The sequence below is a fragment of the Eretmochelys imbricata genome, chromosome 8 (genome assembly GCF_965152235.1).
Source record: "Eretmochelys imbricata isolate rEreImb1 chromosome 8, rEreImb1.hap1, whole genome shotgun sequence".
Classification (NCBI taxonomy): domain Eukaryota; kingdom Metazoa; phylum Chordata; order Testudines; family Cheloniidae; genus Eretmochelys; species Eretmochelys imbricata.
The window spans coordinates 7,979,228-8,005,884 of record NC_135579.1 but is presented as its reverse complement, the minus strand read 5'-3'; the positions used below and the strand labels follow the sequence as shown (position 1 = coordinate 8,005,884).

The 26,657-nt window shown below is 44.6% G+C and overlaps 2 protein-coding genes across 2 annotated transcripts in view; one reads left to right on the top strand and one right to left on the bottom strand.

Moving 5' to 3' along the window:
- The first annotated feature begins 12,028 nt into the window (after positions 1-12,028).
- CANX (calnexin) overlaps positions 12,029-26,657 on the top strand; it is a 61,097-nt gene continuing 46,468 nt past the window's right edge. The window contains exon 1 of the mRNA XM_077825440.1: positions 12,029-12,238. The gene's annotated coding sequence lies outside the window, so the exon portion shown is untranslated. The remainder of the gene's footprint in view (positions 12,239-26,657) is intronic.
- Positions 18,233-25,256, bottom strand: LOC144269175 (leukotriene C4 synthase-like). The gene is made up of 5 exons (XM_077824677.1): positions 25,199-25,256; positions 20,721-20,820; positions 19,332-19,402; positions 19,010-19,091; positions 18,233-18,359 (listed from the first exon to the last, which is right to left on the bottom strand). The coding sequence occupies exons 1-5, from the start codon at positions 25,254-25,256 to the stop codon at positions 18,233-18,235; spliced, it is 438 nt and encodes a 145-aa protein (XP_077680803.1).

The following is a 26,657-nucleotide window of genomic DNA, read 5'->3' as shown; positions in this document are numbered from 1 at the left end:
GGAACAATCACATCAGAACATGATGGGGAATCTTCGCAGCTATTTCCTCTCTCTGGGGAGAGGTGGGCAAACTACGGCCCACGGGCCACATCCGGCCCACGGGACTGTCCTGCCCTGCCCTTGAGTTCTCAGCTGGAGAGGCTAGTCCCCGGCCGCTCCCACACTGACCCCCCTCCCATGCAGCCTCAGCACGCCCCGCTGCCAGCACAGGAGGGGGCTGCGCTGCAGGGGCAGGGGAGAGCAGGGAGGGAGGCTCACTTGCAGCCTCAAGGGAGCAGGCGGGTGGCAGGAGTGCAGCTAACACGGGCGGAAGATTCAGGAGGAGCACTGGGCGGCTGTGCAGCCAGCCAGAGAGAAGTGGCTCTTTGAAGGGGAAACCCCCACTTCTCTCCGGCTGCACAGCTGCCCCTGTTCCTCCTGAGTCCTCCGCCTATGTTCGCAGGGCCGCATTCTGAAAGGGGCTTTAGAGCAGGGGTTCGATAGGGGGTGGGATCCCGGGGGGCCTGTCAGGGGCGGGGGTGTGGATAGGGGTTGGGGCAGTCAGGGAGCAGGGGGGGTTGGATAGGGGGTGGGGTTGGGGGGCAGTTAGGGGCAGGGGACCCCTGGAGGGGGCAGTCAGGGGACAAGGAGTAGGAGGAGTTGGGTGGGTGGGGAGTTCTGAGGGGGGCAGATAGGGTTAGGGTTTGGGGAGGCACAGCCTTCCCTACCCGGCCCTCCATACAGTTTTGGAACCGCGATGTGGCCCTCAGGCCAAAAAGTTTGCCCACCCCTGCTCTAGGGTTTCCCATGGAAGAGGGAATGTCTGGGCCAGGACTTGGTTATTAATAGTATCCACAGCCTTAGCACTCCCTTATTAGAAGGTCAAACAAAGTCAGTATAAAACAAGAAGTGAATAAAATCTCACTGGCAGTCTGTCAGCCTAGGGTTGTCTTGAATTAACTAGCAGCTCTAGCAAATCAAGGCCATGCTACAAGTAATAAAGTATTGTTATGTGTAAATCCACCACTCTTCCAGCTCCCTCCTAAAAACCTGCCTCTGCCATGATGCCTTCACATCGTGGCCCTGTGGCTTTGACTGGGAAAAGGGCGAGCCCAGACTGCTATTTTTCTACTAAAACCTGTTAATTTTATTACCTTATCTTCCCACCCCACACTGACTCTGTCTGTTTTGTCCATCTGTCCCACCCTGTCTGACACCTAGACTGTATGCATTCTTGGGGAGGGACTATCTCTCTGTACAGTGCCTGGCATAATAGGGCTCTGATCATGGACTGGGAATCCTCAGCCCTACTGCACTACAAATAATACATAATGTGTCAGCAACCACCCTTTTGAGGAGGAGAAGAACTGATCAGTGTTCAAAAATCTGCTCCTTAAAAGATGATGGGATTCATTATCTGTTGTCCCCCTTCCCTTTATGTCTTTCTTACATAGCTTCTACCAATTGACTCTCAGTTATGAGAATCATCCCACCACTTTTCAGCTGTGTGCACTAAGTGGTTTTCCCCATTGCTGGGCATCACGTCTAGATTGTGTTGCTTGTTCCCTCTGCTCCCTGCATTTATGTATGAACACTTATGCACAGTTAAACCTCATTAACTCTCAATTAGGGCTGGTCTACACTAGAAAATTAGGTCAACCCACCTACATTGTTCAGGGGTGTGAAAAATCCAAAAGCCGACCCATGGGCCTGTGTAGAGAGCATTTGGTTGACAGAAGAATTCTTCCATCAACCTATCTATCACCTCTCAAGGAGGTGGATTACGTACCTGACAGGAGAACCCCCACCATTGTTGTAGGGAGTGTCTGCACTGAAGTGTTACAGCAGCACAGCTGTGCTGTTGTAGCATTTTAAATGTAGACAGACCATTAGTTAATCTGCAAACCAGATTAATTCTCACCAGAACACTGACAGTCTCACATTGCTCCATCTGTCATGAGAGGATTAAAGCAGAGAGAGACAGGGAGGTCTCTACTCCCGATGCTTTGGGATTTTTCTTTAAATGCTGTGGGCTTGCCCCAATGTCAATGAGTGTCTTTTCACTGAGGACAGTGGGCTTGGATCAAGCCCCAAGGCACATTGTCATGATTAATAAAAGCAAAACCATACTCATAAAAATGTGTATTGTGTGATAGTCTTTTTTTCTTGTTGCTAATTCACAAAACTAGATAATCCACAATGAGCCTCCCATTCATTTTGTGCAAATGATGAAGGTTCAAGCGTCCATTACATCTTTGTATTCTTATTCTTCCCCTTTTCTTACAGAGTATGTGTTCTTTCTTATTAATTACACTGAAAGTAGTTGTCTGCTTACTGAAGCTGGATGAGAGCTCCCCTGCCCCAATAGTCCTAACCTGAAATTCGCAATAAGCCAGGCTACTTTTGAGGCTGTTTTCAGGGGGTGACACTCAAATGTTGACTAGTTTATCCAGTCATCTCTCATCTCAGAAACCATTCCTATGCTTGTTGAACCCACAACCGTCCTCTTTACACCATCAGCTTATCTTCAGGGTTGTCTCCAGCATCAGTCTTCACTTGGGACCTGAAGCATCTGAGAAGATCACCTCTATCCACCATGTTTTTTCCCAGGTCTCTCTGCGCTTATTTGGGAGCTCATCTCTTTGGTGCTTCTCTGTTCATTAGTTAAACTGAGGCCTGATCTACATACACATTTTGTACCAGTGTAATAGTTAAGGGTGGGACTTTTTTACTGATATAGTTATACTGGTTCCGCTGCTAGTGTGGACACAGTTATACCAATATAAAGCTGCCTAATACAAGTATAGATTATTCCCCTTCCCATAGGAAAATAAGGCCATGTCTACACTGCACTTTCATTGTTAACACTTTTGTCGCTCAGGGGTGTGAAAAAAACACTCCCTTGAACAACAAAAGTTTTAACGACAAAAAGCATCGGTGTGGAGAGCACTTCATCGGCAGGAGCCACGCTCCCGTCAGCAAAGTTACAGCCCCTCGTTGCGGGTGGTTTTATTTGGTCACCAGGAGAGCTCTCTCCCAGCAATAAAGACTACACTGCGTGCCTTACAATGGTGCGGGTGTAATGGCACACCGTGCTGTTGTAAGGTGCACAGTGGGCACATAGCCTAAGATATAGTGATATAAGCCCATTTATACTAGTATAACCACATCCACGCTGGGGGAGAGGAGCTGTATCACTTTAACTATACCGGCATATATTTTGTGTGTAGACGAGGCCCGATCTCATGTTGTTATATGTAGGTGATCTCTCTGCCGGTGACTCATAAGTGCCTGGTTACTCTGGCAATCCATATAGCAAGCTTTCAGAACAAACCTGTGAGGTCACCAGTCAGCTCAAAAAGGATCCTGAACACACTGAAGTCAATGGGAAAACTCCCAACAACTCCATAGGTGCAGAGCCAGACCTAAAATGCCTTGTTCTAGTTCTAAACACATTCTGTTCAGTAACCAGCCCTTTGCTTCAGCCACTCACCAAAGTACAGAATTGATTCTCGCTTCAGTAAACCCTCAGGAAGAGCTAGCTCAGGAGCTCACCTGCTTGGGGCTTGCTTGTTCGCTGACACCCTAGATGTTTGGCCAGGCTCAACCTCATCACCTTGCTTGCAGTGACTCACAATTGCCCTGTTTCAGCTAGCCATATTTTCACACATGAGGGATATCTGAGTGGTCACTTTTATACATCCCAGTTACCAGCAAGTAACTCAGAGCTTTAAATATTTAGGATTAAGGATGTATCTAAACTAGGTAATTTGATACCAAATTAATGTTTCTGATACAAACAACATGTCGGTGCCTTGAACATCTGTATTTTTGTCAGGCTAATGGAGGCTCTTTCCTCACCCCATTCCCTCTCCTTTACCCTTTTCTAAAAGAAATTTTCTGTAAGACTCTTAATTCTTGCTTAGTGAGTCCTGGTTTGGCAGTTTTGAAGTAATTATTACTTTTAAAGCATTTTTAAAAAAACTAGAAATATAAGAACCCACAGTGATGTTAACTGCGTGGATGGGGAAAAGACAATTTTTCCTAAATTTTAGTACAATGAATGGCTAAGTTGTTTCAAGGTTCTCTCTCTAGAGGAAATTCACCCATAAACAGAGAGTTCACTCTTTGGTCTTGTCTTTACTAGGGAATAAGATATGTTCATTCTGACCTTATGTTCACTAATCATCATAACTAACATGAAGTAAAATCCTAGCAAAGGCCAGGCAATGCCAGCTACAGTAATAACACATTAGCAGGTCAAGGTAAAGCCTGTACTCCCATATAATCTCTACCTTGATCTGCTAACTAGTGTGAAACCTATAAACTGCCTTGTCCTCAATAGGATTTTATCACGTTTTAGCTAGCAGGAGGTAAGAACATCCCTTTTTCCTTGTGTGGTTATACCTTATGTTAAGGGGAGAGCTCACCTGAAAGTGATGGTATAGCCCTCAGCAAGCCTATCTGAAACACTCGGGTTTTAAATCTATAAAATTGATATTGGAATGTGTCTCATAACAGTACAGAGAGTTCAAACCAAGCATGAGAACATTGAAGCCGATATATGACACAGAAGGAAATAAAATGTACATTGCATAACTTCAGCGTGACTTCCTTTGCTTCCTCTGCTCCTTGAAGTAAATTTGATTTAATCAGATAAAAATAAGGCAAAGTTAATAACTAAATTTGGGGGCTAGTCTGCAAAATTTGGGTCCAGATCTGAACTTTATCATCATTTCATGGAGCTGGAGTGTGGGAGTTTTGATTTGAGCCATTAGAGAAATAAAGACCAGCTGAGAAGTTGGGGTCCAAAGTAGCATCCAAATTCCCTTATAGTTTGTGGTCAGGTTTCTGGTGTTTGAGTCAGGCCCATCTCTTGTAATAACACAAAAGATATAAATAGCTTTAAAAAGTAGCTCATGGTGTATTTTTCTGATGAAGAGAAATGCACTTTTCGAAGCCATGTATTTTAATCTTGTCTCTGGATTTCTTTTTCTTCCCCTGATCAAGCTGAGTTTGAAACTGACATGTCTGGGTATTATTTAGACCACACTGACCTACTTCTTCCAGCCTCTTGGCCCTTTTGATATGGATGCTGCTACTATGGTAACCTGTGTAACATGCAGGCATCACAAAGGAAGGTCTTCATTAAATGAGCCCTATGCATCAGTTACTGCTTTCAGTTTCACATCAGGCTTCTTTCACAAACACACCCAGTTAGAAAGTTAGCAGTTCAGTTTCCAGGGGAAGCACAGGGATATGCTCATTCTATCCCACCCAGCTGTGTCTTCAGGGTCCTGGATTGCCGTCCTTTGTTGCTTAGATATAGTCCATCACTAAATCCTGTAGCACAGCATTAGGTAATTGTGTTGCTAGTGACTGTTTATCAACAGGCAGCTGACTGAAGGCTGACAAGTTTGTGTGCATGTGTATATCTGCCTGTTTACACATGCACTTGCATGTTAAATCATATGGGCGTATGAAAATATACACGCACACACATTTTTGAGGTTGAAATTAGGCCCTAGCCATCTCTGAAAACCTTGTGTTAAGTGTTTATGGGGACTGTGGTTGGTGTGTAACAAAGAGATCACAGCATAATAGGGCCTTTCGCAAGCCCACTGCACTTGGATGAATTTAATCCTCAATGGCAAAATAACCACATTTCCACTGAGTCAACATGACTAATCATGAAATGCTTTTTACAGGAACATATTTGTCAATCTTTCCTCCCATACACAACAGTAGCCCTTGTGACTTCGTAAACAGCGCCACCTGGTGAGATGCTGGCCCTAACGCAGCCCCAGAAAGGAAAGAGCCGGCTTTGGCCAGAGCATTTGTTGTTCAAAGCAGACACACAAATGCCTTTTGATCCCACCTATCTCATCCCCAAACAAGAGTAACAGAACCAGCATAAGTAGATTTCTACTGAAACTGAACATGTCCTTTGTGGAGACATCTGTAAAGCAGCTTTTGGCAGTCAGAAGCTGTAGAGTTGGAAGTGTGCTCCCACCTTAAGAACAGAGAATCCTGGGTTTTATTCCCAGCTCTGTCACTGTGCAAACTATTTCAGTATCTCAGTATCCCTATCTGCAAAATGAAGATAATGCCATGGGCAGATGCCTTCCCTGTTCTAAAATGAAGGACACACACTGTGCAGAGTACAAATCTCACCTCAGGCGTTGGCTTTATTATAAGATTGTGTCAGTGTTACCAACACCAGACATTCAAAAGTCATGAATCTGGCCCCAAAAATCATGAGACTGTTTATTTCCCTTTTGGTCTTTGAGCCTTTAGGGTGCACTTGGGTCACATTTTCAAACTTTTTTCTGCAACCACGAGAACTAGAAACTTCCTTATTTTTAAAATGGAAGCTGAGTTTCTCTGTAATCACTGGACTCTGGAAACTGCAGTTTCGGTTAAAACACCAAACACTACCAGACTCTCAATAAACTTGTGAGAACTGGCAACATTGTTGTGTATCATTATTAAATCCTGTTACAATTTTCAAACACCACTATGCTCCAAGGGTAGAAAGGGCCAAAATGGGGTGAAAGGTCAAACACTCCAGTTCAATCTCTGTGACTTTTTTACATTTTCTGGGGAGAGAGAAGGAAAGAGGGGCTATGCCCCACAATTGATTAACAACATAAAGCCATAAGGAAGGAAGGAGAGGGATGGAAGTACAAGAATGCGTTAACAGATTTAATGCAAAATCTTGATCCCATTGAAGTCAATACAAAACTTTGACATCAGTGAAACCAAGATTTATCCCTTAATGTTCATCATAGACCATCCAGCTAGTCACCCTAGGGCAAACAGTAAGGGCCTGATCCAAAGCCCATTGAAGTGAATTGGAGTCTTTCCAGTGACATCAGTAGGCTTTGGACCAGGCCCTGAGAATGTGCCAAGGAAAAGGTCTGTCCCAAACCCTCAGTGGAACATAGTTTTATTTTTCACCTGTATTCTAATGTAGGCAAATGTCACATTCTCAGAATGCATATCAACTATGATTGGGTAACTGGCTTCTCCTTTCTGCCCTTGTGCTCTCATACCTACTTCTAGCCTTCTAATTCTCTAGATACTGCAACCTGTACAAAGGCTTTCCCTAAAGTCCCTGTATGTCTGTTAAAACAACAAGCAGTCCGGTGGCACCTTAAAGACTAACAGATTTATTTGAGCATAAGCTTTCTGAAGAAGTAGGGTTTTTACCCATGAAAGCTTATGCTCAAATAAATCTGTTAGTCTTTAAGGTGCCATCGGACTCCTTGTTGTTTTTGTGGATACAGACTAACACAGTTACCCCCTGATGTATGTCTGTTGGTGCCGTGTGTAAAGCATGCGGTAAAATACATTATAAAACAAAAAGAAAAGGAGTACTTGTGGCACCTTAGAGACTAACCAATTTATTTGAGCATACACTTTCGTGAGCTACAGTTCACTTCATCAGTGCATCCGTGATGGGAGCTGTAGCTCACGAAAGCTTATGCTCAAATAAATTGGTTAGTCTCTAAGGTGCCACAAGTACTCCTTTTTTTTTTTTGCGAATACAGACTAACACGGCTGCTACTCTGAAACCTATTATAAAACAACTTTATTTGATATCAGAGAGACAAGATGGGTGAGGTAATATCTTTTATTGGACAAACTTTTGAGCTACACCGCACTCTTCTTCAGGTTTTGTCCCTTTTAGGGATGGGAGGTGAACCCAGGTGAATGCACTTCTGAACTCTGGGTCTTCGCTGACCAAGAATAACCAACTGTGAGTGGGGTGCAGCAGAGGGCATGGGGAGTGGCATGTTAAAGGGATATTCCTTTGTCAGACTTTCACACCACAAGGTGGGAAACTGAGTAAAGAACACCACTCAACATATTGCAGGATGGGTGTTTGCTTATGGATACATGCTTTCGAATCATGGTTGTGTTTTCGCAGATGAATGCTGGTTTCCCTTTCCCTTGTAATAGAAGTTTTATTTTGTTATATGTAGATTCAGTGTTTGTGAGTGGGGAAGTCTGGCCTCTTAATGGCACCCAAGGTTGTGTTAATTTTTCCAGATTACTTGGTGGGGACTCAATCTGGTTCTGTTTTGTATTGTTAAGAGGAACCCCTAGATATTGAACCCAGCCCTTGTAGTTGCCAGCTCCACCTGAGTAGTTTGATAGCTTGTCTCTTTCACCAACAGAAGTTGGTTCAATAAAATATACTACTTCACCCACCTTGTCTCTCTAATATCCTGGGACCAACAGGGCTACATTGCAAAGAACAATGGAAGATATAAAATTTTATTTGATATAGTGAGTGTCCCGTAATGCTGTACCTAGCTATTAAAATTTACAAGCCAGCAGTTTATGGCATAAGTGACTGAAAACAGCTCTGAAAAGATATTGTAGATTAAATAATATTGAAGCATTCAGTCAGTGATAAGACCAACAGCTGAGGAGAACAGACATTTAAACCATGGCTACGCTAGAGATTTACAGTGGTGCAGCTGTCCCAATGCAGCTGAGCCGCTGTAAGATCTCTAGTGTAGACACTCTAAGCCGATGGGAGAGAGTTTTCCTGTCAATTTAATTAATCCACCTGCAATGAGTGGCGATAGCTATATCAGCAGTAGAAACTCTCCCACTGACATAGCACTATATACACCAGCACTGAGGTTGGTGTAACTTATGTCACTCAGGGGGGTGGCTTACTCACACACCCCTGAATGACATAAGTTATACTACAAGGAGTCCAGTGGCACCTTAAAGACTAACAGATTTATTTGAGCTTGTGTATAAAACCCACTTCTTCAGATGCATGGAGTGAAAATTACAGATGCAGGCCTTATTATACTGACACATGAAAAGAAGGGAGTTACCTCACAAGTGGAGAACCAGTGGTGACAGGGCCAATTCAATCAGGGTGGATGTAGCCCACTCCCAATAATTGATGAGGAGGTGTCAATTCCAAGAGAGGGAAAGTTGCTTTTGTAGTAAGCCAGCCACTCCCAATCCCTATTCAAGCCCAAATTAATGGTGTTAATTTGAAAATTACTTTTAGTTCTGCATTTTCTCTTTGAAGTCTGTTTCTGAAGGTTTTTTTGTAGATCATTGATGATGTGCTGGAGAGGTTTTAGCTGGGGACTGTATGTGATGGCCAGTGGTGTTCTGTTATTTCCTTTGTTGGGTCTGTCCTGTAGTAGGTGACTTCTGGGTACCCGTCTTGCTCTGTCAATCTGTTTGCTCACTTACCCAGGTGGCATTGTTGTTTTAAGAATGCTTGATAAAGATCTTGTAGGTGTTTGTCTCTGTCTGAGGGATTGGAGCAAATTCGGTTGTATCTTAGGGCTTGACTGTAGACAATGGATCATGTGATATGTCCTGGATGGAAGCTGGGGCATGTAGGTAAGTATAGTGGTCAGTAGGTTTCTGGTATAGGGTGGTGTTTATGTGAACATCACTTATTTTCACTGTAGTGTCCAGGAAGTGGATCTCTTGTGTGGTCTGGTCCAGGCTGAGGTTGATGGTGGGGTGGAAATTGCTGAAATCCAGGTGGAATTCTTTAAAGGGCCTCCTTCCCGTGGGTCCAGATGATGAAGATGTCATCAATGTAGCACAAGTAGAGGAGGGGCGCTAGGGGACAAGAGCTGAGGAAGCGTTGTTCTAAGTCAGCCATAAAAATGTTGGCATATTGTGGGGCCGTGCGGGTACCCACAGCCGTGCTGCTGACTTGAAGGTATAAGTTATCCCCCAAATCTGAAATGGTTGTGGGTGAGGACAAAGTCACAAAGCTCAGCCACCAGGTGTGCCGTGGCCTCATCAGGGATACTGTTCCTGACAGCTTGTAGTCCATCTTCATGTGGAATATTGGTGTAAAGAGCTTCTACATCCATGGTGGCCAGGATGGTGTTTTCAGGAAGATCACCAATACATTGTAGTTTCCTCAGGAAGTCAGTGGTGTCTCGAAGATAGCTAGGAGTGCTGGTAGCATAGGGTCTGAAGAGAGAGTCCAAATAGTCAGATAATCCTGCTGTAAGAGTGCTGATGCCTGAGATGATGGGTCATCCAGGGTTTCCAGGTTTATGGAGCTTGGGTAGCAGATAGAATACCCCTGGTCGGGGCTCTGGGGGTGTGTCCATGTAGATTTGTTCCTGTGCTATAGCAGGGAGTTTCTTGAGCAGATGGTGTAGTTTCTTTTGTACTCCTCAGTGGGATCAGAGGATAGTGGTCTGGCAGCCTCCTGTTCATAATCCGACCTGTTCATTATGACTATAGCACCTCCTTTGTCAGCCCCTTTGATTATAATGTCAGAGTTGTTTCTCTGACATTCTCTGTTGATAAGTTATACTGACATAAATGGTAGAGTAGTCATAGGCTAAGAGTTGTAGTTAAGGAGGAAAAGCATAATGATTCTTATTGCCAATCTCAAGGGCTCAAAAATGTCAGGTTTTAAAAAAAAATTAGATTGTCTTAAAATTAGGAGATTTTAAAAATAATTAATGTTGGGTTCTTTTTATTTGGCTTCTGACTTTTGAGCTTTTAAAGGGTCACATTTTCAAGCTTTCTTCACATCCATGTGAGGTAGAAATTTTTTTTTTTAAATGAAAGCTGTAATTCTCCCATAATCACCTGACTCTAGGAGCTGGGGCTTTAACAAACATCAGCTCTTGCAAGACTTGCAATAAAATTGCAAGTTGGCAACACAGAACAAGTAGATCTTCAAAATACTTTACAAACTAGAAAATCCTCACACCTATGTGTAAAAAGAAAAGGAGGACTTGTGGCATCTTAGAGACTAACAAATTTATTTAAGCATAAGCTTTCGCCTATGTGTGTTAACAAATAAGTCATGATCTTGCTTTACAGATTGGGAAACTGTAAGCCATTAAGTAACTTGGCCACAGTCATACTTCAAGTCAGTGGCAGAACCAAGATCAGAATTCAGGAGTTGCTGACTGTAACCCAGTTCCATGCTCTAACCACTAGGCTTTACGGCCTCTCTATTTTCAAGTAAAAGAACTCAGTGAGGCAAAGAGATACAAGAAAATTATCTTCCAGCTAACTTGTGTCAGGAACTGCAGTGGAGAAAACTCTTGCCCCACCAAATTTGAAGGCATCACGAGAAGGGACAAAGGGAAGACTGGCAATAGACGAGCTTAGGGAAGCAGGAAAGAGATAGGATGCATGCTGTTAAAACCATTTTAAACTGTGGAAGGTTGGTGAAGTGGAGAGAATGTTAACTTGGGACATGTGAGAGCTAGCTTGAATTCCCTGCTTTGCGACAGATTTCCTATGGGACTGCGGGCAAGTCACTTGGACCTGATTACTACATGCTGATTTTACTGGTATAACTATTTTGGTTACTGAAATAGTTTTACGTGAAAAACCCTGAGTGTGTATGCAATTATACTGGTATAAAGCATCTTTCTAGTGCTATAACTATGTGAACACATGCATGGGTTGTATTGCTTCAACTTTACCAATACAGTACAACTTCTTTGAGTAGATAAGGCCTTTTTCTCTCTGGCCCAAATCCTCAAAGATATTTAGGCACCTAACTCCCATTGGTCTCAGGGGAATTAGGTGCCTAGATACTTTTGAGGATCTGACCCTCTGTGCCTCAGTTCCCCATGTGTAAAATGGGATCAGTATATTAAAGACTGAGAGGTGCTCGGACAGGCAGAAAGGCCCAGATAGATGCCTAAATACCTTTGAGGATGTGGGCTGTTGCTCCTGAAATGAATGGGGCAGGAGCCACTGCAGTAGCTTGTGAATGACGCTAAAACACATATTGGTCGCATGATAGCAGGGAGACTGTGTTGCTTTGATTGTTCTTTTACATCTATTGGCATGGTGCCTGTCATGCTTTTAGATTGTATCTCAGTCTCATGCTGAGTCCTATGGTTTGATTAAAGATCATTAAGCAGCAGTGGGATGAAACATCACTGAATGACAGGTTTCAGAGTGGTAGCCGTGTTAGGGGGAGGAGCTTTCGTTTTGCACAGAGTACTTAATACACAGGACAGTAAGACACAAATTCCGAGTCACAGCACCTTTAAAGGGAGAATGGGTTAGAAGGTGTTTCCATGGGATTCAGAGACACTCGGTAGTTGGTGCCAAAGCCCCTCAGATTCTTATGCTCCTCCAAAGGCGAGAGAGGAGAAGAAGAAAGCTTGCTGTAGTCCCTTCCTATTGCTGAGTCATTAACTTCTTTTTGCTGAGTCATTCTGCAGCTGTGTCTGACAAACCAGGAGACAGACAAGCAGGAAGGCTCAAGGTAGGTAGCATCTGCAGACTGAAATGGCTGGGTTGTAAAACTGGCTGATTATGTGAAAGATGGAACTGGCCTCTGGAGGAGTGGTAAGCACTGCACCTTGAATTTAAATCAGGCAGCAATGCTGTGAACAAAGAAGGGGGAGCTGCAGTGGCAGTCTGGAATTGGCTATTTTGTTTTAACTCTAGAACTGGTAGGTTATTTTGGTTACAATGTGGGGGGTGGGATAAAGTTTAAAATATTATGTAGTTTGTTGGTATAAAGAATTAAGAAACATCTCGCCATGTGACAGATGTTGTGAAATGTCTGTTCACCACTTATGTTAAAAAGACACTGTCAGTGTTAACGTCAAGGTCCATCTTGTTTAAGATTTTTATAAAAACTGTTAGAAGAAAACTATCTTGTTGTTTATATTGCTGTACCACCCATTGATCTCCCTCAGGATGGGGATATTGTGCTAGGTCACTGTGCAGCTGTTTTTGTTTGCATTTGAACCTTGTTCTGCAAGTGTTTGCTACCCCAGACACTGCAAGGAGGCGCATGAAAGCCAGAAAGTGAAAGTGATTTATCATCTTCCATTGTTGTATGCAGTGTTGTTTTCACCATTTTGGTCCATGGATATGAGAGAGAGAGACAGCTTTCAAGCCACACAGAGCTCTTCTCTCTCACCAGTAAAAGTGGGTCCAGTAAAAGATATCACCTCACACACCATATCTCACTAAAGTGAGTCAGTTTTACCGTTCAAACTGAGTGAAATACAAGAAAGCAGGGACTATAAAAATTTTGAAATGAATCATTTAAAAAAACCCTTTTGATTTTCATAATCTTTGGTGTTGCATGTTACACAGTCAGGAAAGTGGTTTGGTGGGGGTTTTAGGTAAGATTTATTATTTGGTAGCATGCTAATGGCTTTTTGCACTGTGGAAATGAGGTGGAGTCCCCCTTGTAACAAATAATATTAACACATATATAGTGCTTTTGTTTTTTAAAGCTACAGTACTGAGATTCAGGGTCTGGTTTTCAAAAGAGCTCAGCACACTGGATGCGGAATTCTTTTGAAAATCTGGCCACAAGTATGAGTGCTGAGCTCTCCAAAATCTGATCCTTTGGGATTCACTTTTAGAGGGGCTAAGCCTCCAGAACTCCAGATGAAGTCAACAGCTGCAAGTGCTCAGTGCTTCTGGCAATCAGGCTGTAATTTATAAAGCCTCACAAAACCCCTCCTCTGGGAGATAAAAAGTAGCCCTGTTCTCAGGTAGAAAAAGGAAGGCAGAGATGTCATGTGTTTTGCCCAAGACCAAACAGCCAGTCACGTTTTTTTATTCTGTGTGCTGCAGGTGGACTTGAAGAATGCACCACAAATTATTTTATTTTTTTCTCCTCCTGTATTTTTATTGAGGCTGGTTTACATACATATGGTTGCATGGTAATGTTTGAAATAAACACAACATAATTGCTATAGTGTTACTCAGTCTGATTTACAGACCTTCCCACCCGGGGACAGGGGTTATTAACTGATGGGGTTATTGTCCCTCTAGAGGGATATTTGTAAACTTACCTTTGGTCTCCTGATATGTACAAGGAGAGGGTGTTCTATTAAAGCTCTGAACACACCATTTCACAGCCATAAATATGCCGATCACCACCTGAAGTGTTCAATGTAGATTTTTCTCATGAGCGCACAAAGCTTTTTTTAATCTGTGAGCGAAGGCATTTTCCAGGAAAAAGAAAGGCATTCTCCTTGTGGTCCTTGAATGGCTTTTCTCAGGTGTGGTCCTGGGAGAGAACATGGCTCTCAAGAAATTAAACAGTAAATGCCTAACTGAAAAACATTCAAGCGACAGCCTCCGCGGAGGAGTAAGAATGTACTGTACTGGTTATTACAGTGGGGGGCGGCAGCAGCACTGGAGGTGAGGTTGAGCTTAGTTTACTTTTTGACAGCCAATTTTTCGAAGTGCTCTAAAATCCACACGCTTACTTTGAGTCGCCTTGAAACTTGCTGTGCTTCACCAAGGTCCAGGATCGGGTTAGTGGTACAAAGTTTAGATTGTTAGGACAAAGGTTTCCTGATGTAAAACCTTACTTAAATCATGGGACATCAAAATTTTATAATTTTTATGTATACACACACACACACAAACACACTTTCTATATTATTTATTTAGTAAGGAAGGATTAATAGATTTACAAATCCTTGCCATGTATAAATCAAACAAAACAGCATTACAACAGTGAGCTTTTGTTTAAAGAGACATTCAGGAATGCAGTCACCAGATCTCTCTGGATTTAATATTTTTTGCCTACAACTCGGGCTCACCTATGGCTCTGATCTTCCCCAAACATATGCCAGCTCAGATCACCCTCCTGAAGCTGATCTCAGCTTGCATCTGGCACCCACTGCTCCTTTGGGGAAGCAATATTTTAAGAAGTTATTCAGGGTAGAGAAGTTGGATCTACAGTGTGGTTCAAGCCAAGTGGATGAGCCAGAGTAACAAGGTGGCTGAGGTAATATCTGGTGTCTCTCACCAACAGAAGCTGGTCCAATAAAAGATATCACCTTAATCACCTTGTGTCTCTAATAACCTTGGACTGACATGGCTACAAGAACAATGTAAGAGCCAGAGTAAGTCATTTGTGCACATGCAGCAAGATTGGGGCTCTGTCGCAAGCCAGATGTTGGAGTATGTGGGTGGCTCATGGTGACATACTGTGGCCATTGAACCCACCTGGCACCCACATAAAACAGCAACTTATGTTTATCCTGAAAAATACACAAGCAGCATATTTAACTATTTATAGGTTTCAGAGTAACAGCCGTGTTAGTCTGTATTCGCAAAAAGAAAAGGAGTACTTGTGGCACCTTAGAGACTAACCAATTTATTTGAGCATAAGCTTTCGTGAGCTACAGCTCACTTCATCGGATGCATACTGTGGAAACTGCAGAAGACATTATATACACAGAGACCATGAAACAATACCTCCTCCCACCCCACTGTCCTGCTGGTAATAGTTTATCTAAAGTGATCACTTTCCTTACAATGTGTATGATAATCAAGTTGAGCCATTTCCAACACAAATCCAGGTTTTCTCACCCTCCCCCCCCCCACACACAAACTCACTCTCCTGCTGGTAATAGCCCATCCAAAGTGACCACTCTCTTTACAATGTCTATGATAATCAAGGTGGACCATTTCCAGCACAAATCCAGGTTTTCTCAACCCCCCCCCCTTTTTTCCAAAAACCACACACACAAACTGACTCTCCTGCTGGTAATAGCTTATCCAAATGGACCACTCTCCTTACAATGTGTATGAAAATCAAGGTGGGCCATTTCCAGCACAAATCCAGGTTTTCTCACCCCCCATCCCCATACACTCACAAACTCACTCTCCTGCTTGTAATAGTTCATCCAAAGTGACTACTCTCCCTACAATGTGCATAATAATCAAGGTGGGCCATTTCCAGCACAAATCCAGGTTTTCTCACACACACCCCCATACACACACACACAAACTCACTCTCCTGCTGGTAATAGCTCATCCAAATTGACCACTCTCCTTACAATGTGTATGATAATCAAGGTGGGCCATTTCCAGCATAAATCCAAGTTTAACCAGAACGTCTGGGGGGTGGCGGGGGTGAGAAACAAGGGGAAATAGGCTACCTTGCATAATGACTTAAATAGAGACCGGGAGTGGCTAAGTCATTATGCAAGGTAGCCTATTTCCCCTTGTTTTTTCCCCTTGTTTCTCACCCCCGCCGCCCCCCAGACGTTCTGGTTAAACTTGGATTTATGCTGGAAATGGCCCACCTTGATTATCATACACATTGTAAGGAGAGTGATCACTTTAGATAAACTATTACCAGCAGGAGAGTGGGGTGGGAGGAGGGTATTGTTTCATGGTGTCTGTGTATATAATGTCTTCTGCAGTTTCCACAGGATGCATCCGATGAAGTGAGCTGTAGCTCACGAAAGCTTATGCTCAAATAAATTGGTTAGTCTCTAAGGTGCCACAAGTACTCCTTTTCTTTTAACTATTTATAATCGTTCATCCAAATGACAACACAAAGGTTTACACTTGTCACTGTCTCCTTTCTAAGTGCTCCAGTTCCTTGGAAAAAAGGGTGTGAAGGAGGATAGAGCTGGTAGCTGAGGGGCAGTGGGGTGATCCCAAGAAGCCTCCTCAGGTACCATCCTTCCAGCGCTCCCTCGCCATGCCCCCTACTACTACCACCACTTCTTCAAAAAGGGGGAAATTTATTCACATGGAGTTAAGGATGACCGACAGTGCCGCCCACCGTTCCAGGCGTTGAGTGCACCTCTGACAACCAGGGAATACAGAGTTATGGTACATACCAGCCCCTGCCCCACAAATTTAAGTTTGCCCTCTCTGAGTGGTGCCCCAGACACCCCAGCACTGTATCACTCTGCTGCAGTGTACTCCTTGCACCAGTCCTTACAGCTGTCCCTAACGCAGTGAAGGGTAGCTGGGGAGTGCCTCTGAATGAATGAGTGAAAACACTTCTGTAGGACACCATACTACATGAAATGCCGCATTCCTCTATCATTCCTCACATCTACTTATTATAGAATTGCTCTGGCTGAAGCCTACTTACAGTCAATGTTCCCTCTAATTTTTGACAGGCCGTGTGCGCAAAAAATTTCTTCTGTGCAAATTATTGTGCATGCGTTGTTTTGCTGTGTGTGCAGGGTTTAGGATCTGTGTGCGCACGCACAGCTTAGAGGGAACAGTGCTTACAGTATATCTCCAGTGACTCTTGCCAGCTTCAGTGGGCAGAGTTAAGGTTGTAGGGTGGGGCTGGTGTGTACCACAGCTCTCTATGGGCTGGTTTTCAGAGTTTTTAAATATAGGTTTACTCAACGCTCAGGAAGGGTACAGGCACGGCCAGCCAGTTACCCTTCACTCTGAATTAATGAGTTTTTAGGTAGTGAGTAACAAGTAGCACTTAGCCAGCACTTTATGTTTTTAAAGCATTGCACAAATATTAAATAATGAAGCTTCACAGCGCAAGTGGAAAGTAAGTACATTTTAGGCAATAGCCCCATTTTGTTTATAAGAAAATATGCCTGAGGAGAATAAACAATTTGCCCCAAATCCTGGAGAGTTATTTGGAGAGCAGGTACTAGACATTGGGACTTTGTAACTCAAAGTCCTCAAGACTGAGCCACCTCTGGAGAAACACTCCACAATGAAAAAGGATCCCAAACAGCTTCCAAAATAGCAGTGGATTTGGTGAACTAGACCCAAAACAGAAGAGCACTGTGCCTGATTTGTGAGACTGTAGGCACATAGTAGCCATCTGGGGTTGCAGCCATTACCGTCCTCAGCTACTCACATAGAGTGTTTTCACCCTGGAGCTGGGGTGTGATTCCCAGCTCCATGAAACATACCTGTGGTAGCTCTGATCAAGCCAGCGTGCTAGAACTAGAGAGTAGCTGCCACTGTGTGAGCAGTGAGAGAAGCCAGCCATCCTGAGGACTTAGCTATGGGTCTCTGAAGGACACACACTCAGGATAGCTAGTCCCTCCTGCTGCTTGCACCACCCTGGCTACATTTTAGTGCACTAGGTCAGTCAGAGCTTGTATGGTATGTCTCCTCAAGTTGGGAAGCACATCCCCAGCTCAAAATGTAGACACACCCATAGATGCAGAATGCAGCCATGACCATTAGCTGCCACAAACAGGGACACAAAACAGCTCCATTCCCTTGCCACCTGGGGTCAACTGCCATGGACGTTAGTCACAAACTTCCATTGATTTCAATAGGAGCAGGACTGGGCTCTTGGTCAGGAGAGTGAAGTGCTTAGAATGTAGACACTGAGTGTGTCTGACATTACACCACTAGAGGGCAGTACTATGCACAGCCATTCAGTTAACACCTATAGGAGGCATGCAGGAGACCGATTATGTGGACCTAATGAAGGGGACACATTCAGAGAGGCCAGGAAGGGAGGGTGCTGTCCAAGGAGCTCCTTTCACAAGCTAATGAACAGAAGGACATTCATCCCCACATAGTGAGAGAGCAAGAAATGCAAGATCCCAACTGCTGCGAGTCCAATAAGAATCCAGAGAACTCCAGTGCTGAAATACATTGGGGCTAACCTGGAGGGAGACAGAGTGCGCAGACTTAGAAGCATTGACCTCTCATAAGGGGAATAATATACCCCGAGAGAGAGAAGTGGGGAGAGAGCATAGTGAAACCCATCAGACTCCCATTCACACCTCCCTATGCCCCCTAGAAGGGAGGGTGAGGTTAGAACTCTCCCATCTGTACTAAGTTCCTTCCCCTTGTGCTAGCTTGCCCCAGGTGCATGCATGCACACACACAAATACCGCATATGATCAGGGGAAGCTCAGAACCCCAGGAAGCAGAAAACTCTCCTTGTGTCTCTTCTGTACACTTAGCCCTAATCCTATATCCAAGCCCATTTTAATGGCTTCTGGCTCCCTATAATATTTAACACAGTACTCATCAAACACCTGCCATGACATCGTGATGTTAAAGAGGCCCCTATAAATATCTGTGGGCTCTAATTCCCTAACTGTATTTTTATATTCCAGGGAAGAGAACTCTTGACAGTTCTGACTCATGCTGATCTTTCTAACAGAGGTAGGGATCCTGCTGCATCCTGAATAGGCAGCAGGACAGTAGTCTCAGAAACCAAACTCTTCCACACCCCAAGTGCTTTAAATCCCATGCCCAAGACCCCAAAAGAAGAAGTCCACGCCCCACCACAGCAGGGCTCCATTACCTTCCCAAGGAGGACTCCTTATACCCCACAAAATAGTGGTAGCGGGAGTAGAGATAAAGCAGGCCCAAGGCAGCAGTCAGACCTGCAATCGAGAGGAGGAGACAAATTACAGTAGCTGACACCAAAGGCTTTTTGGAACTTTTTGACCAGCCTGTCCCTCTAAGGCTAAAGCCTCTAGGGAAGATCCTGACTGTTCCCTCTCTATTGCGGGTGCAATCTTGCCAGAGAGCTGAGGAAGCAAGTCCTGTTGACTCTGCCCACCGGGCCAGCACAGAGCTAAACAGATCCAGCTTCCCCCATTCCCCCCATTTAACCAACTCACCTTGATGGAAGAAGAGGCCAGCCTGCCAGAGAACAGCCAAGAAAATGGAGAAATACTCAGAGCAATTCACCCTGGAGGAAAAGAGGAAGAATAAGGTCAGCATGCTGCATCTCTCTGGGGCTTTCCAGTGGCTCCAGGCTTCTGCTTTTCCATAGACTACTTCTCTGTAAAGCAGTGCTCAGTGGCTTGCACCCATTCCTTTCCTGCTGCCGTCTTCAGAATAAATCTCTTATCTAAACCCAGCTAATGGGGTTCTATGGAGTAACTCAGAGCAGAATTTGGGCCATAATACTCAATTACTGTGATTTCTTCCCATAAGTTTTCAGAGTGCTTTTCACTCACCCAGCACCCTGGGCAGTGGTGAGCCTGGTGCCTGAGATTTCTGATACATGCATCCTTCTCCTCACCTTCCCTTATATTTTCCTTGGCAGTTTGGTTCCAAGTTGGTAGCAATGGTTGTGTGCTCTGTTCACCATTGCAGCCATCTTCACGAATGATCTAGTCTGAGGTTACAGATCTGAGGACTATCTCCTGCACTGTCAGGGAAGTGGAATAAATGATCCCAGTAGGGTTTTCCCATGTTTCGGATCAGATCCTGCACCCCTGCTCTGGTGATGCAGAGGAGATGGAAACTGGCCACGTCTCCTTAACTAGGGATTACCCCGGTGAGCATAGAGCCTCCTATGCCATTCTCCCTCCCCACTACAATACCTGACACAGGGGCTATGTCAGGGGCACTGTACTCTGGCTATTCCCAGTTGACGGATCTCCTTGGGAGCTGTTACCAGCTGATGGAGTTTAGCGCTACAATTAGGCTATTCTAAACTCTGTCAGGGTTGGTGTAAAACCAGTCTGGGATCAGAGATCTAGATCCCCATCATCCTCCCTACTCCATTCTGTGTGCTGTGCCCAAGGCTGGTTTCTGTCATCTATAGCCGAAAGGTGTATAAGTGAAAGTCTTAAACTGAACCATAGTGGCTAACTTCTAAGCAGTCCTAACACTGACACTAATAAATGCAAGTGAGTCTGGCATTGTGGGGTCCTCCCTGAGATGAAACCTTGGCATCAGTGCCAAACTGAACCAGCCAGAGTAGGAAGGATGTATAGCAATAATCAGTCCCCTCTGTTTAAAATGCGGCAAGCCTTCCACCAAGACAGCAGGCTGATTGACAGAGCAGGGAGATGGGCAGCATGATTAGTCATTGCCATTCTGTCAGCCGTATAGCCCCTACAGCTCCCTCTCTCTGGCCTCCCAATACTGTAACCACCTGCAGTCCTAGGAGAAGTCTTGTGAGCAAACTGTCTGATCAAACTCTGTCAGCAAAGATGAGATAGGAGGCTACTATGGCCCCATGAAGCAGGTCATAACAAAAAACAACAACGTCTTACTGTGCTCGAAAGACCCTCTCAAAATCAGGTGGCCCTGAGACTTTTGGAGGAGAGATCCCGTACGCCCGCCTGGCATAGATCACCTGGAGGGAGAAGTAAGCTGCAAAGAAAGAAACAAGAAAGCATGATCTCGGCAGCCTTCATGGAGACCAGGAGACTGTCATTGATGATGGAGCTCAGTGTTGTGCTACAAGGGCTTGTTAACATTCCACCACCACATGAAAGAAAAGGTTGGTGTAACGTCCCTGCATGCAATGGAGTCATTTCCCCCCACACCTTATACTGCTATTGTTATATTAGCTCTACCATAAAAGAGTTATACCCAGGACTCAGACAAATATTTCTGAAGAAAAAAAAGTGATGCCTTTGGAAGGGACCAGATTTCTCCACTAGTGAGAGATTTTCAAGGGTTTCCAGAGAGAGGATATCTCCAGCTCTGACAAAGCTCCACACACATCATCCAGATTTCACAGGACAGACTTACATTACACTAGCCACATATTGGTCTAATTTCAGGAACATGATACAAATATTTCCAGCCTGTGCACTTGATATAGTGTCAGTTACCACTTACCTCTCCCATCTTAGTTCTCAGGATGAGAAAAATATTTTTAAATGGAAGACAAATCAATTTCCTAATCCCTCATCCTTCCTTTCTGCAACACATGCACCTCTTGAACAGGTGTTTCACAGACCAAAGAATGAAAAGATCTGATTCTCATTTACATTAAAGCATCCCTGCACGTCTCTGGTTCTGGAAAACGGGCCTTCTAATCTGATTGTAACCTTTAAAGTGGGCTTACAAGACCCCTTTCCATGATAAACATGGTATAAATTGCTCATAGTGTAAATAAGAATCAGGCCCAATTTTTTGGTGAGCTACATACTGGAAATTTGGCAACATATCAATGACAAATCTGGAAGGTATTTCCTAGACAGTAAAGTCCAAACCCATATAGTAATGTCCCGTGGACTACTTCAGCATGCTCTTGGTGGCTGTTCCTTTGCCTAATCACTCTTAGGAAGGCGGTTCTTGTGTCCAAACTTCCCCTTTCTCCAGTTTCAGACCTGTAATACACCACCAGCCAAGTTTCCTCCACATCTTTCTGATTATCCCACTCTGCCTCTAGACAACACCCTCTTTGTTTCTATATTAGATTTTTTATTTAGAATGATCAATGGACCAACATTTTTAGGGGCAGGTCCGCCAATCAGACTTGTCCATTGTGAGGTCTGAAGGGGCATAATTTCCTGTGGACTTTCTGGTCTTGGCTATAACTTTTTGCCATGTTTGTCACCTGGTTCTAATATGGTTGATTACCATCATGATGCACATCTATGTCTACAACATGGTCATGGATGGTTCACAAAGAGGTGGGCATAGACGATGCTCAGACTTTGAGACCAAGGGTATAGTGTGATTTTTCTGGGAGTAAGTTAATCCATTTTCTGGAGTAAGTGAGACTGTCTTTGCTCTGTTCTTCTGCAGCATACATAGGAGCACCTATGTCTCCTTAATTGGGTACAACATTCCACCTTCCTCCCACACCTCTGTGTGGGAGGATACAAAGTGCTTAGCACTATGTGTCAAGACTCAATATGAAATCAGATTCTCCCAGGACTCACCCCCTATGCCAGCTATGTCAGCACAGCTACCTATGTAACCAGAAAGAACCAGCGTGACTCAGTCTCATCTCTTGTCTCTAACCCAAATACCTTGCACTGTGAGAAACTGCCTAGAAAAGGTCACCTGAATTTGAGGCAGTCTTAGGAATCAGTGGGTAGCCACTACAACAGCTACCTTTACAAAGTCTGGCCTGTTCATAGAACCAGAAGTTCTGAAAGCACTGAGGGACAGCCAAGCCCTTCCCTTCATTAGTGAAGGAAGCAAACCCGACTATGCAGGCATGGATAAGTGGCCCCAACCACACTGCAAAAACACCACTGTAGAATCCAGTTACTCTTAGACAATCAGCCTGGCCACCAGCAAGTCAACTATGTTCACAAAGGGGACTCATTACAGTCTACTTATACACAGACCAAAGAGTGATTATATAGACCAGGCCTGTTATTTTCAAAGGAAAGAGAAGACACAAACATATCTCTCTCATTTGCATCATAGTACCAGATTTTGAAGTCCCAGATTTCCTACTACTGAGGAATCTGATGGAACACACTATTACCTTTTACCTCCTGAGTCACACCACAGCAACCCCACACACTCGTGACTCTCATGCCCCCTGGGTCCAGGGAGCTGGCTTTAGGAAGAAGTAATGTGTGTGTGTGTGTGTGTATCCTATGTAGGAGCCATTGAAAGCCTAGGGTCATTAGAAAGCATGTAAAAATGGCCAATGGCAGCAGATAATCCTACGTACTGTTTGCAAGCGCCTGGTCAGACCTGCCAGAAAACCATGCACACGGATTCCTGAAAACCTTTCCAGCCACTCGGTTTTTTACCATGTAGTGCGGAACCAGATCTAGAGAGATTCCCTTTCTACCAGAACCCCTTGCTTCCTGTCTGCTGAAGGGTTTTTCTCCATTGCTTCTGGTCACTCTACTCTTCTGCAGTTGTGACATTGTTTGGTTTTCTTTTTGTTTGCACTGTCCATGGACCCTTTTGTTTGAAGTCCATGGACCCTGCAGGAAAAAATTAGCCTATTTGTAAAATGGAGAGATTCTTCTGTTTCCTGGGGAGCTTTCTACATTTGTAAAGTGAGATGTATCAAGAAATGCCCAAGTGAGAGACTGGGTATATTTGCACTGCAAGTACGACAGCTACGCTGTCTCGACATTTCCTGTGCTGATGGAAGGGTTTTTTCCGTTGATGCAGGTAATCCACCTCTCTGAGAAACAGTAACTACTTCGACGGGGGAATTCTTCCATCGACATAGCTGCATCTGGAGCAGGGAGCAGGTCAACCTAACTACGTCGCCACAGGCCACAAAATTTTTCACAGACCCAAGCAACGTAGCTAGGTTGACTTAAGTTTTAGGTTTACACCAGCCCTGAGAAAGATGTCCTTCCCTCAGACTCCCCCACCCTATTACTCTGGCATCACTGACAGCCCTTCTGGTAATGCATTTAGAAAACCAGCCCAAATACTCATTCAGCATCTGAAGAGCTACAGGAACAATGGCAGAAATTTAATATACAAAGCAGGACTGTGACAGGGTTTTCTCTACTCACCACTTGGCTCATTCCATTAGACTAATTCCAGCTAATTCCTCAGGTGAGCCACAAGCCTTGTGGCTCATCTGAGGAATTAGCTGGAATTAGTCTGATGCCCCTTCCTGTAGTTATTCAGCCAGGAACTGCAGCAATTTCCTCTTCATGGCTTAGCCCTCTGGCTAAGTCACATTAAAGTTCTCCCCGCTTCCAGAGTATCATCAAAGTCTGCTTCCAACCACCACCAAATGGGCTATCCCTAGTGTGTCACTGTCACTCCAGCAGTGACACGTAGGGGAACCTAGGTCCATCCTTTACACCTAGGGTTGCCAGGCATCTGTTTTTTTTACCAGAATGCCCGGTCGAAAAGGGACCCTGGTGGCTCCGGTCAGCACTGCTGACCAGGCCGTTAAAAGTCCAATTGTCAGTGCAGCAGGGCTAAGGCAGGCCCCAACCCCGTACCCCAACCCTAAGCTTCCTCCTGCACCCCAAACCTTTCATCCTCAGCCTCACCCCAGAGCCCACATCCCCAGACAGTGCCTGTACCCCCCTCTCACCCCAAGCCCCTGCCCTGAGCCCGTGCCCGTACTCCAAACCCCTCGGCCCCAGCCCTGAGCCTCCTCCCACATCCAAACTCCTTCCCGGAGCCTGCACCCCCTTCCACACCCCAACCCCCTGCCCTAGCCCTGAGCTCCCTCTTACACCCCAAACCCCTCATCTCCAGCCCCACCCCAGAGCCTGCACCCCCAGCCAGAGCTGTCACCCCCCTCCTGTACCCTAACCCCATGCCCCAGCCCAGTGGAAGTGAGTGAGGGTGGAGGAGAGCAAGCGATGGAGTGAGTGTAGGGGACAGGGGTGTTCTGTTTTGTGCGATTAGAAAGTTGGCAACCCTATCTACAATAGGTTTCAGTTCAGGGACCCTCAGCCCAGTAGCTCTCAGTTTGTACTCTTCCAGCCCTTACTGCTCCTTCCTTGGCCTGCTTCCTACAGCATCACTACCGCTTCCTGCTCTTTCCCCCTTGCATCAGGGAGTATAACTGCAGATCTTCCTACCCCCTCAGCCTACCAACTTCCTCTCTATAGATCCTGCCCAGCTCCTCCCGCACCTGGACTTCACCAGCAATTAGGACCTAGCATGCCCTGCTTTTCCTCCAGGTGTAGCCTAAAGTTAATTCTCCTAATTTACCCCTTCAGGCCTTGTGTGGGGTAGACACCCCATCACAGGAGTTATTAATTAATGCAAATAAAAGGAGCTCAGCAATGATGTAAACTGGCTAATCCAATTGTGGGGAACGCATGTTCAATCACTATACCTTGCTCCAGGACTCCCAGGACCGTCACAGCAGCCAGCAAGTGAATCTGATCCAGCATGTTGTCTCTTCCAGATTATGGAGTGTCCGTTTTGTGCTAGAATGGTCTACTGGTTAATTTCACTCTCCTCTGATCGGGAGGGCAGTATGTGTTATAGAAAGCAGGAAGGGTTGGCTCCTAGTGACCTTGCAAGCTCCAGAGATTGATGCTATCAACTGGACGTTGCTGCCTTTCCTTTTGACTGACACACACACACACAAAAAAAGTGAAGCAACAGGATGTGATAGGAGTCTTTAACCAGGTCAGAAATTTCCATTCCCACTCTCTTCCTTTTGAGAATGTATGGTAGGGAAATGGGGGAAACGTGTGGACCAGCAGCTGGGAGCAGAAGATAAGCACTATCAGCCAACAATCAGCTGACTAGAAAGTGTCTGATTAAAACTAAAAATCCTGACCACGTTCACACATACACCCAGGGGTGGCCAAAAGATGCTTTTCTGACTGGTATCACAGATGAAAACGCCGCTCTCCATGGGATGTTATGTGCATGTATCTTTCAGCTTATTGGACAATAGTGACCCAGCACTGCCAGTGTATTTTCACTATACTAATTAATTTCAGATTACTCATCCTCAAAAATAACTGTCAAAACAAGAACTTCCCAATGGCTGTGACACCAGCATAATAATAATTAATAAATAAAATACCCATGTGATGATTCTGCCATAATGGTGGCATTGGATGGTGGGGGAAGTTCAAAGACAAACAGAATCTATTCTGCAGGGTAATACTTTACTTTGGTCCTGCCTCAGTGCAGGACGTATGTAGACTAAATGACTTCTTGAGGTCCCTTCCAGCCCTACATTTCTGCATTCTGTTAAAACTTGCAGGCTGAGATTTTTCAAAGCCACTGAGGAGCTTTAGACACACAATTCCCAGTGAAACAAATGGGAGTCAGTCATGCACCTAAATCCTCCAGTCGGCTTTGGAATTCTCACCCACAGGTTTTACACTTTTGGCAAAGCTCCCATTGCCATCAATGGGAGTTCTGCTTGAGTGAAGGTTGCAGGATGCATTGGGACACAGCAAAAAACCCACTGATACTTGCTGTAATTTCCACCTGTGTAAATCAGGAGCAGCTCCACTGAAATGAATATCCTCCCACTAATGTAAAATTAGCATATGTAAGAGCTGAATTCAGCCCTTTGTTTCCTTCCTCTGTGTTATTGCTGAGTAGTTTCCCTTTAATCCAAACACAGAAAGGAGAGAGGAATAAGATAAAATGGTCATTAAATATGACTATGGAAGAAAACAAAGCCAACCCATCCTAGCTGACAGGAATTAAACAAAAGGTCAAGTGACATTAACAGGCTTCTCCTTTTCTAATACATATATTTTTAATGATAGAACTGCAAAGGAAACAAATAAGCTGGTGCCCTTTTTTGCTGCTTTATGATGGAT

Coding starts and splice junctions, on each gene's coding strand:
- LOC144269175 (XM_077824677.1), bottom strand. CDS start 25,256: ATGCTGGATCAGATTCACTTGCTGGCTGCTGTGACGGTCCTGGGAGTC. Junction 20,821..25,198: donor CCTGGGAGTCCTGGAGCAAG/GTATAGTGATTG, acceptor CTTTCTTTGCAG/CTTACTTCTCCCTCCAGGTG. Junction 18,360..19,009: donor AAGGAGTCCTCCTTGGGAAG/GTAATGGAGCCC, acceptor GTCTCCCTCCAG/GTTAGCCCCAATGTATTTCA.